At 29.7% G+C, this 16,823-nt stretch overlaps 2 protein-coding genes across 2 annotated transcripts; both read left to right on the top strand.

Annotated features, from left to right (window-relative positions):
• Nucleotides 1-45: 45 nt before the first annotated feature.
• On the top strand, nt 46-874 carry LOC132940944 (small ribosomal subunit protein mS25). The gene is made up of 2 exons (XM_061008751.1): nt 46-422; nt 518-874. Exons 1-2 carry the CDS (start codon nt 190-192, stop codon nt 786-788), a joined length of 504 nt encoding a protein of 167 aa, XP_060864734.1. The 5' UTR covers nt 46-189; the 3' UTR covers nt 789-874.
• A 4,849-nt stretch (nt 875-5,723) lies between these two features.
• Nucleotides 5,724-10,677, top strand: LOC132941187 (small ribosomal subunit protein eS7-like). Its single transcript, XM_061009125.1, has 5 exons — nt 5,724-5,890; nt 6,020-6,193; nt 7,584-7,765; nt 8,017-8,167; nt 10,570-10,677. Exons 2-5 carry the CDS (start codon nt 6,020-6,022, stop codon nt 10,645-10,647), a joined length of 585 nt encoding a protein of 194 aa, XP_060865108.1. The 5' UTR covers nt 5,724-5,890; the 3' UTR covers nt 10,648-10,677.
• The last annotated feature ends 6,146 nt before the right edge of the window (nt 10,678-16,823 follow it).

Here is a 16,823-nt window from a genome sequence, read left to right as displayed (position 1 = left end):
ATCACAATCACAATCATTTATATTATAGTGATATACAATCAAATGGAAAATGAGTAGCATGGCTATTGGCTGTATAAGTATGAAGTAGATTGCAATTAGGTATTAGCAAAAATACTGTTAAATATGTGTTATTAAATTAAATGATTATTATTGTTTTTAAATCGTCGACTAATATTATACAACTAAACCATGCCGTTCATGAAAGGCGCTGCTCCGATCCGGAGAACCATACAATATTTGGAAGCTGGTAAGATAGTGTTCAAAGACCGAATTAAAATTGTATCAATTCACTACAACACTTTGGGTGAAAATCATCGTGGCACCCGAGATTTTGTATTTTGGCACCTCCCTCAAATTCAATTTAAAAATCCTGACGTTCAAGTGATGACTCTTAAGAATATGACACCAACACCATTCATAAGGTATACCTAAGCATATTTTCACACATTAACATTTATACTAAACCCATTAAGTTATTAGTTTATAATATTATATGTTTATTTATTTATTTATTTAGATGTTTCATGAGTGATGGTAAAGATTTGTTGATTGACGTTGATAATCGTGACAAAGATCGAATTCATGACCATGTTTTACAAGTTCTTGGAAAACCAAAAGAAACACTCTACATGGAAGCCATGGCAAAAGAAAAAAAAGATAATATTGCCAATTTTGGATATATGTGTGAAAAACATTGTATGTGTGAAATTTTTGGACAAGTTCCGTGTCCAGCAGTTGTGCCATTGCCTAAATCATGGAGAGGCAAATACAAAAATGAAGAATCGTAGCTTGTAACACTAGATTTTATGTAAATACTTTTTTTCCGGTATAATATTAAGGTTTTTAGTCACAATAAAATGGAGTTCTACTCTTACACTGTTGTAAATATGATTTACATTTTATCATACCACTAATAATATTTAATTCATACTTTTATCATTTTTTCTAAACAGTCAGTTTAAATTATATGAATGTTTCCATGGGGATTATATACCCTATAACAGCGTTTGTCAATCTGTGGTATGCGGAAAGCTCATAGGTGATACGCTAAGGAATCAACATTCACATGAAATATTATTTGGCTTATTTGATATCAAAAATAATATATATAATAATTGTGCATATTTAATTTTCTTTTTATGCATTAAATTTTTATATTACCTATATTATAATTTTGTATACTCTATTCAGGATAAGAACGGTACTGGGCGGCCGACTGTGCGCATGGGCATGGCTTTGTTCAACCTGATGGTTAACTTGGTGGGAGAAGCATTTGACCACCGCCGCTCGGTACTGCTATTATTCTGAATAGAGTATAGTTCCTAATAAAATAAAATGCCATACGTGTAATATAACACATACCTTTTGATAAGCAAAAAAAAAAAAAATTTATTTGGTCAAGTGGTACATGAAAATTTGTAAACTGTTTAGGTGGTATGTGATTATAAAAAGATTGAGAACATCTGCCTATAAGATATAATGAATTGTTATACAATTCTTATAATTACATTTTATCTTTAGTGGGACTATCTTCATAACATTAATCAATCTATACTTTTTAATAAAATGTATGATCAATATTTTTGTGTGGATGGATAATGGATATTAAAATAACCAATATCGCCTAATAAATACCAATTTTTACTTACCTATCCCAAATAAAAGAAAACACATCAAAATCTCAGCCTTATTTGTTAACTAAATTATGTATTTTTTTTATATATGGCTTATTTGCCTATGATTGTATGCATAATGAATGACAGCATACATTTAAAATACATAAAATGTATATTTTTTTATTCTTAGAGCTCATTTAGTTAATGGACTCATACATTGGTTGCGAAGTGAGTCCAATAAGAATCGACTACTGTCTTATAATAATTTATGAATTTGTATCTAAATATATAAATGATACAAATCCAAATGAGAGAGACAACCCAAAACTTCACAAACTTATTAATACCTGTTCAACTATTTGTACAATTTGTTGTTATATTTTTGAATAGTGGCCTGAAGAAATAACTTCTATGTGAATATTCCTAATAGTTTTAGATTAGTTATTTACACTCAAATAACAATTTGTAGTTATTATTTAAAATTTTGTATTTATTGCATTGTATTAACAAAATGTTATCAAGCGGTCTATAAATATTTAACATTGTTTCAAAAACTACTCAATTTTATTAGTTATTTTTGTAAGTTCCAACTGCTATAAATTACATTATATTTTAATGAATTATTAATCCATACATTTGGTTCTACTTTTAATATAAATGAACCATATTGATAAAAATAAAATATAAAGTTAATTTTAGATAAGTACCTATTATTATTATTATGTAGTAGAGAGCCTTTATATTTCTTATATAAAGGTTGTAACTTGTAAGTCTTTAAACGGTCAGACCTATATTAAATGGACCAAACCCAAAGTATATCAAGAACCTATTGAATCCATCAAAAAATATATCATTTATAATCTGTTATATATAGCATTGAGCCATTGAGCACTCACTCTCGAGATCTTCGTTTTTAAGCATTAAATCTAGTTTAAAAATATTAGATATTGTATAATATAAAGAAGTAGGCAGTCCAAGCTAAATTTTAAAGTTCAAATCAGTTTTTTTTAAATTTTTGCACCCACAGATAACATTAAATTGAACATTAACATAGTGGGTCTCTGGTGATCACTTAAATATTTGAGATGGCTGAGTCCTCTAGTTTATTATGTTCAGGAGACCTTGCCTGAAGAATATTTATTCTTAGACTAAAAAGTACATAATATTATAGCCCCGACCGAATATGAAAACAAACTTACGTCTAACATTAACTCTTCCAGTGAAACCTTTTGGATTCTAGAGTGAAGTAGGTATACAGTATATACACCGCCACTTATGACGTAACTGCAGCTTTCTTCATCCGTCTTGTTAGTCTCGCTTCGAGATATTTTATACAAATAACTTAACGGACAGAACGAAAGAGGAAAATATGCGAGTACATTATAGGTTATAATATATTATACTAAAGTAGTATAAAGTGCCTACTGTATAACGACTCGTTCGTCTATGCTCTATTGTTAGTTTTTTTTTGTTCATTGACATATAATTATTAGAATCGTCAATAGTCTCCGACGAATAGCAACGATTGGCGTTTTCCATAGATATGGCACTGATGACAGAGTATATATTTTCATAGGTCCTACGGGTGCAGCCTCTGCACGGCCTGTGCTGCACCTGACATTTCAACCGCAAAGTTCTATTGGTTGTCATTACACAGTACGCACCAATTTTTGTCTTGATTGTTGACTTTGAGTATAATAAAAATTGTCTTTTTATAACCAAGGATTGAAAATGAAATAGATTTAAGAAGGTATTTCATAATAGTAATTGGTTATAGGTATGCTTATATCACGTGCAGTATGTTTTTATCATCCGGAATCCGAATATAACGAAATTCAGATACAACGATCTGAGTCTCTAGGTTTATACAGTAACCAAAATATCTAAAAATATATATAAATACGGGTTTTTTTTAGACATTTTAATTTCAAATTTGGATGGAATTAGATCTTTTTTACGAAAGGATAACAATTTTAGTATTTTAAAAATATTATTTATGACCTGTTGGTAGTTTCAGTACTTGAAACTTTTAAAGCAGGTGTATTCGTGTATTATTATATTATTACGCATTACATAAAATTACATTTTCAGATGCAATTTTTTCGACAAAATTAATTCGACCTACTGCGTTAGGTGTACCTACTAATAGTAAAAATAATTATAATTGTCTAAAGGTACGATATTTATTATATTTATAGAAATATTTGGAAATGTATTGTCTTAAGACAAAATTAGACATTTTACAAAAAATTTCATAAGTATTTCAATACATTTTTAAAAATATGGAGGGGGAATGTCCGCATTACAAATTACATAATGTATGGAGTCCAGTATACAGTATAAAATATATGACTATATATATGTTCATGATCGAGTCCTACTACAACGAAAACAGTCAGGGGGGAAATTTCCACGATTCTTATAGTGCATAGTCGTAAAGGCAGACTTGGGTAAAATAATTTTTAAAAGCATTTCAAATACATATTCCGAATACTTAAAAAAAAGTATTCAGAATATGCATTCGAATACTTTGTGATAATAATATTCCTAAGTATTTGGAATACTTCACAAAAAGTGAAAAAAAAAGTTATTTTTTTTATTATATTTTTAGTAGATTTAGATTTTAATATCAAAAATATTATTTTTTTAATTCTGTGTTTATGAATGAACATTATTATAATCTCGATAATACACACCTATCTGGCTGACTGGCTATCTATTAGTTGTAAATTATATTCAAATTATAATATAATTAATAAGTAATAATTATAGTAATGTATAAGAGTATACCTATATAAGAAAAAAATTATTCAAAAAGTATTCCGAATACTGTATTCGGAATACTACCCAAGTTTGCGTATAGGTTATTGATTATTATCTAACATATAAAATTGCAACTTATAAATTAATGAATTATACCCTCGTAAAATGAATATTTTTATGGCTTACATAACTGTTATTTAGAAACAAAAAAAGTAAATTGTAAATTTAGGTTTTTAAATAAAAAAAAAACAAAACACTTTGTCCACCTTAGGTATACTCAACACTCGTGTAGTCTTAATGTCTCATTATAGTCTCAAACCGTGATCTCACTGATGGAATACTGATGACCACAAGGTCTCCTCGGAGGATCTCTTCTACGACCATGGCGGCAATTATTGTCTTCCGCAGACATTTTTCTATAGGGAGCAAAGATAAATTCAAATATAAATGCCGATTTTTTATGAAGAATAAGTTTTTCACTTTAATATTCCTATACGGCTGCTATACCTGCCCATATAGGTAGATATCATATTATATTTAGGTTGGTCTAAAATGTACAAATTTTGAATAATTACATAATTATTAGTTATTATTATGTTAATATAAAAATAATATAGATATAGTGATATAGATCACCTATGTACAATATCCATCATATACACGATTTAATATATTATATCTTAAGGGGATTCCATACCGTGATTTTCTGTTTTTGTCTAGCGTGTGTTAGTAGCGTGACATAGTATTTTAGACGTGTTTTTTGCCAAACATTCCAATTGATCTATTAAAGCGATCAGAATTCTGAAAACAGATTTGAACTCGTTGTCAAGTCTACTGGAAATCGACTTTCCCACAATTTTGATTTTAGCTTCTCCAAAAATTGAAGTACAAAAATGTTTAAATACTCTTTTTTAATATGACGACGTTTTCTGGAATTTGGGGGATAATATCAAAAATGTGGAACAGTAGACTTGACGACGAATTCAAATCTGTTTTCAGAATTCTTATCGCTTCAATAGATCAATTGGAATGTTTGGCAAAAAACAAGTCTAAAATATTTTGTCGCGCGTGTGTTAAACAAAAACAGAAAATCCCGGTATCGATTCCCCTTAAATCGTGATCGCACATTATATGAATTGCACAGACGTATAATAATATTATGTTGTGTCGGCGCTGCTAGTACAGTGAGTACAACTGTCGTAGAGCGTGGACGAGAGGACGTGAATTACCGTGCGTCTGTGAACACTGTAGTACCGTACCGGCGACGGTCGTCCGATCTATGTCTACAAGCAAATAATCCATGGTATTTGCTACATGCCCGTCACGTTAGTTAATGGTTGTGGAGGGGATATACACTGTACCGTACACGTAACACTGCGGCACGTCCACGCTCACCGTCGCCAAATTACGGCCGCCATTCACCATTCGGTTACCGGAACGTTCCGTGATTGTCTTTTGCGTTTTTCACCATTATCCAGTCGTCGGACTAGCGCTCGGAAATCACAACCAAGGTACGTAATTCCATCATTTCGGCCGTTGCCCGGCGGTATTGGCGAGACCGTTTCCTTTTCCGGGCGGCTGATCGTCCGATTCGATCGGATGAACATTTTTAATAACACGCCTTTCGTGTGTTTTGGTAGATGCCTGTTCCTGCGCAATCCAAAATCGTCAAGAAGGGAAGCTCGGAGCCTGACCAGTTTGAGCTGTCCATCGCCCAGGCCCTGCTCGAGTTGCAGAACAACAGCGACCTGAAGGCCCAACTCCGTGAGCTATACATCACCAAAGCCAAGGAGATCGAGCTGTTCGGCAAAAAGGTGAGCTCTACCGATCACAAAGTGTTGGTCGAAGATACTTACTGTGAGGGGGGTGCTGTGGAAAAAATGCTCTCTTCCCCGTTCTTGTGTTTCACGGTATTTTTTCTTTTGACGTCCATCGAATTTTGGCCTTCTCGTCGACACGATTGACAGTTAAATTTTAAATGATGCTCATCTGATATAAGTATGTACTTTACTGCTATCGTGTTCCTAATGTAATATTTTTACTTATGAAACGTGTGTAGGTTCATTGATTATTGTATGTTTGTACAATATTACCCATGTTCTAACAACATTTTATTGGCCATCCTTGTTAGTAAGGATTATACATTTGTTCAGTCTTTTTTTTAATTTTCTTCCTTCATCTTTAGGTACAAATATTTATTTATTTACTTTTTTGGCAGCGTTTAGATTTTTGCGTTTTGCCTATACTGTATAGCTTGTTTTCTAAATTGTATTTACTTGCAGAACAAACGCAAAGGTCGAGGCGCTGCCACACCATGAAGTCTACGATTTTACAATGCTACCGGCTCAAGTTGGCCAGTCATAGGAAATATACTGAATGAAAAAAAGTAGTTGAGGAGCTAAATGAAACTGTTGAATTTACCAAACTCTGGATCTGACCATAGTATTATGTTTGTCATGTTCTACAGTTAGAATACCTATGTTATAATTTAGTGTAAGTTAATTTTCCTGAAATACATTTTTTAAATTTTAATTATGTACCTATTAATTATCTTTCTATAAAATCAGCAAAATGTAGAGTTCACTTAAATTTAAAACAAACTTATGATACTTACCAGTATAATAAATCCCTATATTGACAAGTATTTTCGCATTGTTGAAGACGTTCAGCTCTTCTGATCTATTATAATAACGTTTAATCTTTAAGAGGATATTTCAAGGGTATTCGTTGTCTTCGTCTTACAAGTGCGTAATATACCAAATTTACGCTCAGCTGATTACATTTACTTCATTTGAATCTTATGAAACTCGATGTTAAGAACATTAGTGTTTATATATGGGGTTATATGATAATTCAATTTTTAAGAAAGTTAGAGTATTTTTAATTTACGCTATCATATAATGGCAAAGCTTCTTAAAATAAAACTGTCGTAAAAAAAACCACTTATATACGCAGACAATTTTCTTGCCGTCACGTTTCATATCCAGCTATATATTTTTTACGCATCATCAAATTCGTTGTGTTCTTGTACTCGTCCACAATGGTCCACACTGATGCCATATTAAAGTATTGGTCTTTGATAACTGTTGTATATATATACTACAGTCTTTATCTACTATAACCACACATTTTATTTGTATAAAATTTAATTTTTAAATGATTGTAACGTCATTATTTCTCTACATTTTTCTTTTTTCTTTTTAGAGCGTCATTATCTATGTGCCCATGCCGCAACGAGCTCAATTTCAAAAAATTCAAGCTCGCTTAGTTAGAGAACTTGAGAAGAAGTTTAGTGGCAAGCATGTTGTGTTTATTGGTGATCGAAGAATATTACCAAAACCAACTAGGAAAACAAGGACAAAGAGCAATCAAAAGCGTCCAAGAAGGTATATTTGACATAAAAAAATATATATTATGTATTCCAGTCTGCGTGTTACTAATGTATATTTAATTGATACATATAGCGTCTAAGCGGACATAAATTAAAACATGTTTTCAATAATTCTTATATTATAAATAATAATACAAAATGTATTATTATTATTATGTCGACATAACAATATTATATAAGTATTATTGTTAAATTCTACTATTAATTGGTTTATTAGAGTATTGATATCAAATTAATATTTTTCAGTCGAACTTTAACTTGGGTCTACGATGCAATCCTTGATGATTTAGTCTTTCCAGCAGAAATTGTTGGTAAACGTATCAGGGTGAAATTAGATGGAAAACAAATGATGAAAGTTCATTTAGACAAAACTCAACAAACCAATATAGAGCACAAGGTACTTAATTTGTTGCATACTTATTTATAAATTACCAAATAGAATATTCTGAAAAAGTTTATTTTTTGTAGAATCTTGTGTTTTTTTACTTTTAAAATAAAATTTATTTTTAACCTAGGTGACTAAGAATATACCTAACAATTAATGTGAATAATAAGTCATAAATCATAATAAAAATAATATAGGTAACTCCTCAATATATTTATGTATATACCTATATATTATTTTTTGTTAGCATTGTTTTTTATGAAAGCTCAACAATTATAATTTATACAAAATACATTTTTTTAAAATCATTTATCATAATTTTAATCAGTATCTTTTTTCAAATACATTGATTATCATTTAATGACATCCGCATCAACTACTTTAACTTACCATACATAATATTTTAATTTAAAAAATGAAGATTGTATTTATTTTTATAATAAATTGTTCCATTATTTAAACTTTATGCTGAGTGCAAATAGTTTTATTCTTAAATGCACTACAGCGCTCTTTACAGTTTTCCATAATTGTCGAGTTCTATCCATGTGCTATATTATATTGATTAGAAATGATTTTTATATTCTTCTAACCCTTTGGAAGATTTTATCCATTTTTAACCTACATTTCAAAATATATGAAGAAGAAAAATATGTTAGGATGCACTACAGCGCTCTTTACAGTTTCCCATAATTGTCGAGTTCTATCCATGTGCTATATGAAATGATTAGGAATGATTTTTTAATTCTCTTAGTCTTGGGAAGATTTATCCATTTTTAACCTACATTTCAAAATTTATGAAGAAAAAAAAATACTTAAAAATATGTTAAAATGCACTACAGCGCTCTTTACAGTTTCCCATAATTGTTGAGTTCTATCCATGTGCTATATGAAATGATTAGGAATGATTTTTTAATCCTCTTAGTCTTAGGAAGATTTATCCATTTTTGACCTACATTTCAAAATATATGAAGAAGAAAAATACTTAAATATATGTTAAATTGCACTACAGCGCTCTTTACAGTTTCCCATAATTGTCGAGTTCTATCCATGTGCTATATGAAATGATTAGGAATGATTTTTTAATTCTCTTAGTCTTGGGAAGATTTATCCATTTTTAACCTACATTTCAAAATTTATGAAGAAAAAAAATACTTAAAAATATGTTAAAATGCACTACAGCGCTCTTTACAGTTTCCCATAATTGTTGAGTTCTATCCATGTGCTATATCAAATGATTAGGAATGATTTTTTAATCCTCTTAGTCTTAGGAAGATTTATCCATTTTTGACCTACATTTCAAAATATATGAAGAAGAAAAATACTTAAATATATGTTAAATTGCACTACAGCGCTCTTTACAGTTTCCCATAATTGTCGAGTTCTATCCATGTGCTATATGAAATGATTAGGAATGATTTTTTAATCCTCTTAGTCTTAGGAAGATTTATCCATTTTTAACCTACATTTCAAAATATACGAAGGTGAAAAATACTTAAAAAAATGTTAAAATGCACTACAGCGCTCTTTACAGTTTTCTATAATTGTCAAGTTCTATCCATGTGCGATATGAAATGATTTGGAATGATTTTTTTAATCCTCTTAGTCTTCGGAAGATTTTATCCATTTTTGACCTACATTTCAAAATATATGAAGAAAAAATACTTAAATATATGTTAAAATGCACTACAGCGCTCTTCACAGTTCTCTATAATTGTCAAGTTCTATCCATGTGCTATATGAAATGATTAGGAATGATTTTTTTTATCCTCTTAGTCTTTGGAAGATTTAATCCATTTTTAACCTATACTTAATTAAAACATGCCAAGTCAAATATGCACTACATCCCTCTTTACAGTTCTACTTAACTGTTAAGTTCTAGCCATGTGCTATACTAAAGTAGTTTTATATATTTTCTATGTTTATTCTAATCCGTTTGTAGTTGAAATAATTAATTTACAAATCACATTGAAAAATAATAATATCTCAATATTTGTTTTACTTGTCATTGATCCTTATTCTTTAATATCTTAATAAAGGTAAACAGGTTAATATTATATTTCAAAACGTCTGTGTGTTACTAATGTATGATTAACATTGATACAATTAGCGTCTAACCAGACAAATATTAAAATATGTTAATGTATTGTAAATATATCAGTGAATATTTTATTGATTTTTTAGTCTATTGACGTTACATTAAGTATTTATCTAGAACTTGCTTAAAATTTCCTTGTTCAAACCTGTGTGAAAAAATCCTACTAATTGGTATGTTTGTACCATATCATTGACGTGGTTCATTATCCTGGTGCGGTTTAATTTTATACTAATTTTGCCCAACAAATTAATAGACAATAATATATTATCTTTCACCCAACATCATATTTTTCTGAATAACATTATTTTATTTTTTACAGGTGGATACTTTTGCATCTGTATACCGAAAGCTGACCGGCAGGGATGTGACTTTTGAGTTTCCAGAACCATACTTGTAAACTTGGCCCAATAAAAACATTTTAATTTAATTTTCTGATAATTTTTTTTCTTCATAATATATTACTGATAATTACTGCAATAGTATTGTCTATGAATCGTAAATTACTACATACCTGCTTTAATTAAAACTGGGTGACTAATACATAAACATTTCATTATTGACTATTCAATATAATTATTACAAAACAGCCAAATTAATACATTATTTGCTCAAATAAAGTTTTGGTTTTAATTATTATTTATATTCCCAAAGTGCATGACAATTTATCTGACTATTATAATTTATCAGCGGTCTATGATCTGTTGGAATAAAATTATACCTTTTCTACTGGAAAATCGAAAATTGTTCCAGGTAATTAAATGGTTAACATGTTAAATAATTTTCAGCTAAAAGAGTACGTTTAGTCAAGAGGATGTGTTGTCTTATAACTCGTAGTATACGAAAATGTAAGTCTAGAAGTTTCAATTGTGTGTTAGCTTGAATATTGGAATGAATTGACTTATTATTAAACTTAAATGTAAGAACATTATCTGTGTTTTTTGTTGGTTTTTACATTTTTATTTTTAAATGAACTATAAGTGTTCTAATGAAATTAATTACAAATGCTCATAATTCACATAAAAACGACTGAACACTGATAATGTTCTTACAATACCTATTTCAAGTTTGATAATACTTTATTAGTCAATTCATTCTAATATTTAATCCAACAACTTAAAATATAAACTGCTGGATCTACATCTTGGTATGTTATGCTTAGTAAGATAGAGACAATACTTGCGATTATGACATCCTCTTATGAGATTGCTGCCTACATTTCCTCATGCCTATGCTGTAAAACCTTATAACCGACCCCCCCCCCCCCCCCCCTTAAAAACAGAAAATGACAGCAGGCCTGTATAACCTATATCTTACATTTTAGTCTTATAACAGAATCTGAATATTTAGTTGAGTTAGGTTTTAATGTTAATGTCTTTTAGTTAGATTTATTTCATTTTTAATAATTATTGGTAGAAAAGTTCATGATCACACTATTTTCAAAAACAGTTTAGTCTCATGGTTGGCCATACAAATTCAATGTAGCGTAAGGACCATTACCATTCATCTTTGTGTGCTAAGATGCTAAAATATTATTTTCTTAATATCAATTTGTAAAGTTGAATCAGTGACTAGTCCATATTTTTAACAAGTATGGATTTATAACTTAAATAATTATAATGATTTGCTTGTTACAAATATTATAAATTATTAATTATAGATAATAATTTTCATAAATTAATAAAAAAAAGTATAAAATGTATTGAGCCCCCTTTGTTATAACTAGGGCTGAGATTTATATGTAATAAAAAACCAAAAATATGTACATATATATGTAATTAAAATTGCCAAAATATGTAGTATAAAATAAAAATTTTGTACAAAGAAAAATTTAAAAAAATACAATAAATTGATGTTTAATCAATTGTAAGGGAAACAATGACAAACCATATATTGTTTTAAATTTTCAAAATTAAATGAACGGCGATTTGGTCTTAACACTGACTTATACCTACTAAAGGAGCGTTCTATATCACAAGATGTTATCGGTGCATACTTCATCGCTGTTATTTCACTAGGTGAAAGATTGAGCTCCATCGTGTCTTCAACCACAATACCACAAAGAATGTTTCTTATACATTTAATGGTCTTCAGTCCCGAATTTTTGTTTAAAACGACGTTCATTTTATTCTTTAATAATTCTGCTGTTGGGCCCTCTGATTCATTAATTTTTGAAATTGATAAATCAATAATTTGTATGCTTTCACTCAACGGAATCTTGGTGTTTTCTAATTTTGATTCACCCAAAAAACTAAAATTAGACACAATATATGATAGAGCAGACTTTATATTAGGTCTCTCAAAAATTTCTTTTCCCTTGGAAATTGATGCTGCATGTTCAGAATCCAACATAGATACTATATTTTTAATTTCATCATAAAATTTGAAATAATAGTTTACGGCTTCTAACCATGTCCCCCACCTTGTTATAATTGGCTCTGGAGGAAGCGGGATGTTTGGATAGTTATTTTTGAATATTTCAATTCTACTTGGAGCTTTTAGAAATATTCATTTAGTTGTTGAAATTAATAAATCAACATCGGGGTATTGACATCTGACAGTTTCAGCTACTCGATGTAAGGCATGAGCCAAACAAGTTAAGTGAATCATTTTCAGATACAAAACTTCTAAAGCATTTGCCGCCTTAATCACTGAAATTGTCAAAATTTACGAAATATGTAAATAAAAACGAACATTTTACAAAGTATGTAAAAATATGTATTTATGACGAAATATGTAAAAATATGTAAAATAAAATATGTCTTATTCTATTGATAATCACGTGAAACGAATTTATCATTTGCAATAATTAATTTATCGTGTTTCACTAAAAATATGTATTTACATACAAATCCCAGCCCTAGTTATAACTTATAAGAATGTACCCACGATAATTAAAAGTGAGAAAACAGTACTATTTAAACTAAGTTAAACGTGTTCAATGGTTTCACAACATAAATCCTTATTACGATTAGGGGAATGATCATACATTTTTTATTTTATACTCCGAATATATATATTAGTATATCTTGAACAATTTTTGGAGTAGCTACTATGATACAGGAAAATCGAATTTTGAACGAGTAGTTCATTAGTTATGAACTAATATTTTATGTATAGCTACATATTGTTTAAGCTGTCGTGCGACGCATAATGTCTTAAATCATATTGTTATAATTCGAATATAAGAATAATTTAATTAAAATTTTACAGTATTACCATTGATTAGAAATACTATAGTGTTTAATAGTATTTATAATCAATGGTATTACTGTAAAATTTTAATTAAATTATTGTTGTCTATATATAAAAAAGCCAAAAACCATTGAGTCACTTATTCATCGCTACATCTTAAAATCTACATACCTAATGTACGATTTTTAAATTCGCAATAGTGGTGAAATAATGATAAGTTAGGCTATAACCTACATTGGAGGGTATAGACGTATAATCCCTCTCCATCAGCTATATTATAATAAATTAGAAGAAATATGGCACATACATTTTGTACAATTAATATATTTATTAAAAATATAAATCTTTGTTCTGGACAACGCCGGGCCGGACAGCTAGTATAATATATAAATATTTAAGTCATTTTAAATTTTTAAATATGAAAAAAATAATTATAAAAAAAAAAAAACAATTTTACACTCAGCAGGTCACGTTAGTTTAAAAATTAGAGTGAATTGACCTATTATAAAATTTAAAGGTAAGATTATTATCTAGGCATTAGAATAGGCTTTTTATTATATTTTAATTTTAAAACGAGTTATGAGTATCTTAAGATGTACAAGTACAATTTAACAATTATATTATAAGTATTTGCTTTTGGGGATTTTTTTTCCAATTACCCATGCAGAGAGTGAGTACCTACCTATTCGATCATCTTCAGAGCTGACTACTGACTCCACCCGTGTGCTACAGCTTAGATTTAAAAATATTGTCCCACCGGTGCAACTGCAATCCCAAAACCTCGATCTGGTGGACATAGATCCGTATGGAAGAAGTGAAAAATGATAAAATTCATATCATATCTGGAAGTACACGGTAAATGCTGCACGTGTTTTTGCCAGATTTTTCGACTTGGAATAACATTTTCAACAATATTATATTTTGTTATCATTGAATAAAACGATGAATTCAAAGTGTACCTACTGTAATTTTCATTTATTTTTTTGTAATAATATATACTTTCGCAGAGCCCACGGCGAGATGCCTGCTGGCACGCACACTTCAGCATTCACATCGATACTTAGATCAAAAATTGCAAAACGTATGAACTTGAAATTTGGAACTGTGGTTCCTCTAATGCTCTGAATGTGCATTGAGATATGATTTTCCAAAACATCTTCCGATATTTTATAATAACATTACCGTGTCCATGATACATCGTCGACGGCGATTCTGTGGCACAAAGTAGACACGGAACTTGTTGATCCATTTTAATTTCATCTTTAAATACTTTTATTTTTATATTAAAATTTAACAATCTCTTTAGTATTTGTGAGCAATTAGTAAATGTATTAAAAGTACAATGGCGTTGATATTTAAAAACAATAAAAATGAACTTGCGGATTTGGTCTCACTATTATAACTTCACTACTCGTTAGAAATTCGATTTTTAAGTATCGAAATTCCATCAAAGTAAGACCGCACAATGCATATCAATACCTACACTTAATTCATAGATTCTTTGTAGGAATGCACTGCAGTTATATTCATACACCAATGTCCAATACGAATGTCGAATACCTACATGTCAATTTCCAATACGACCGTCGTTGTTTAGAAATGTAGAAAGTAGAATATAGAAACCTGTCGTATTATGTGATGTGCACTATACAATAGATACTATATAGTCTATATAGGCACACTAGACTTAAAAAAAAATTTTGAAATAGGCGCGCTAAATAATCGTTCGATGGTTTTTAGTAAATCATATAAAAATAAGAAATATGATGGTGTATAGATAGTTACTAAGGTTGGTACCTACATTAAAGTATGTCTCGTGCATGTAGTCAATGGCATTAGGCATTTAGGCTGCATCCGATGTAAACGGCTCACCGCTCACGGAGAAGCCACAAATTGTATTTGAAATATTCTGATATATACGTTTTCAGTTGGTTGCCACGGTGGCGCACTAAACCAATTTTTAATATTATCGTTCCAGACGTTTTTCAGAATATTCTTAGTAATTCTTTTAAATATTTAAATACGTTTATTATGAAAGAATTACTTATTAATTTAATAGGTACCTATTAATTAGGCATGCCAGATATTTTAATGATTCACATTTTCTGTTTATAAAATTATAACTAAAAATTACGTTTTGTCGATACATTATATAATATTAATACCTACATACCTATTATTATCTACATTAGGTATCTACGATATTGTAGTATGGTGACTACTGACTACCAGCTAGGTACTCTATAGCGGAATCAGTTGTATGAGATGTAAAATGTACCCTACGGGTGGAGATGATTTTGAAAAATGGAGGAACGGGTAAGCTATTCGAAATAAAATATATACATCAATTACATCGGCTTGACAATAAAAAATAAAAGGCAATAGTGTCGTCGCCCAATTTCTGGTATCATATGGGAGGTAGGTATATAAGATTATTTATCATTTATCTTGAATGATATGTTATATACCCAGAGCTGCTGTTTGGACGTTACATTTTTTGCCTTTGGCCGTCCACCAACCGATTTATTCCCATGTCGCGTTGTATTTCTGCGTGTGTCGGCGGGGAGGGGATCTGGAGGATTATTTTCGACTTTCGATAAATCTTGTGCGTTTGGTCTATTTATATATTTCATAATGTATACAAACGTGATCGCAAAAACATGGCTCCGTTTATTTTTATGTCAGTGCTACAATACATTTGTTGTCTATCATATAATATATCATTGCAATTATTATAGTGCCTATATTCATATAAAATCCACACATCACAAATCAAAAAATTTAAAAAACGTAATATCTACCGCACATAAAATATAATTATAATGTGAACTTGTTGGGTCGTGGGTCCCTCAACTGTATAGACACTAACACAGTTAAGTTCGGTTGGACCACACTCGACGCGGAACTTAATTTACCCAAAACTAGTCAATTTTAACCTAAAGCTTATATAATAATATGCTTTCTCGCATTTAGTAACGTGCGGTGTATCTCTCACACATGTTATGACACTATGACAGAATAATATGACATATACCTATACGTAATATTATGAACTAGAAAATGTACTAAAATAATATACTTTAGTTAGGTACCTACCTATTTCATATAGCTATAAACATATACATTTTTTTGTTCCTTTCTGTGATTTTTACGAAAGTTTATCGATAATTGAGTAAAACTTTTGAAAAAATTACCAATTCACAAAATATCAGTGCTCAACTACAAAAATACAACTAATGCTATGAATTAGGTGCTATGAATTAGGTATGCTATTATTGTAGGTTTGTTGTGCATAATAATATATATATAATTATAATTTATCATAGACCATTAAAAAATATTCATATGTATAATAGAATAGGTATACCTAATCAATGTTTT

This window comes from Metopolophium dirhodum, chromosome 3 (assembly GCF_019925205.1).
Source record: "Metopolophium dirhodum isolate CAU chromosome 3, ASM1992520v1, whole genome shotgun sequence".
Lineage (NCBI taxonomy): Eukaryota > Metazoa > Arthropoda > Insecta > Hemiptera > Aphididae > Metopolophium > Metopolophium dirhodum.
The sequence above is the reverse complement of the archived record's forward strand: the minus strand, read 5'-3'. Positions and strand labels throughout refer to the sequence as shown.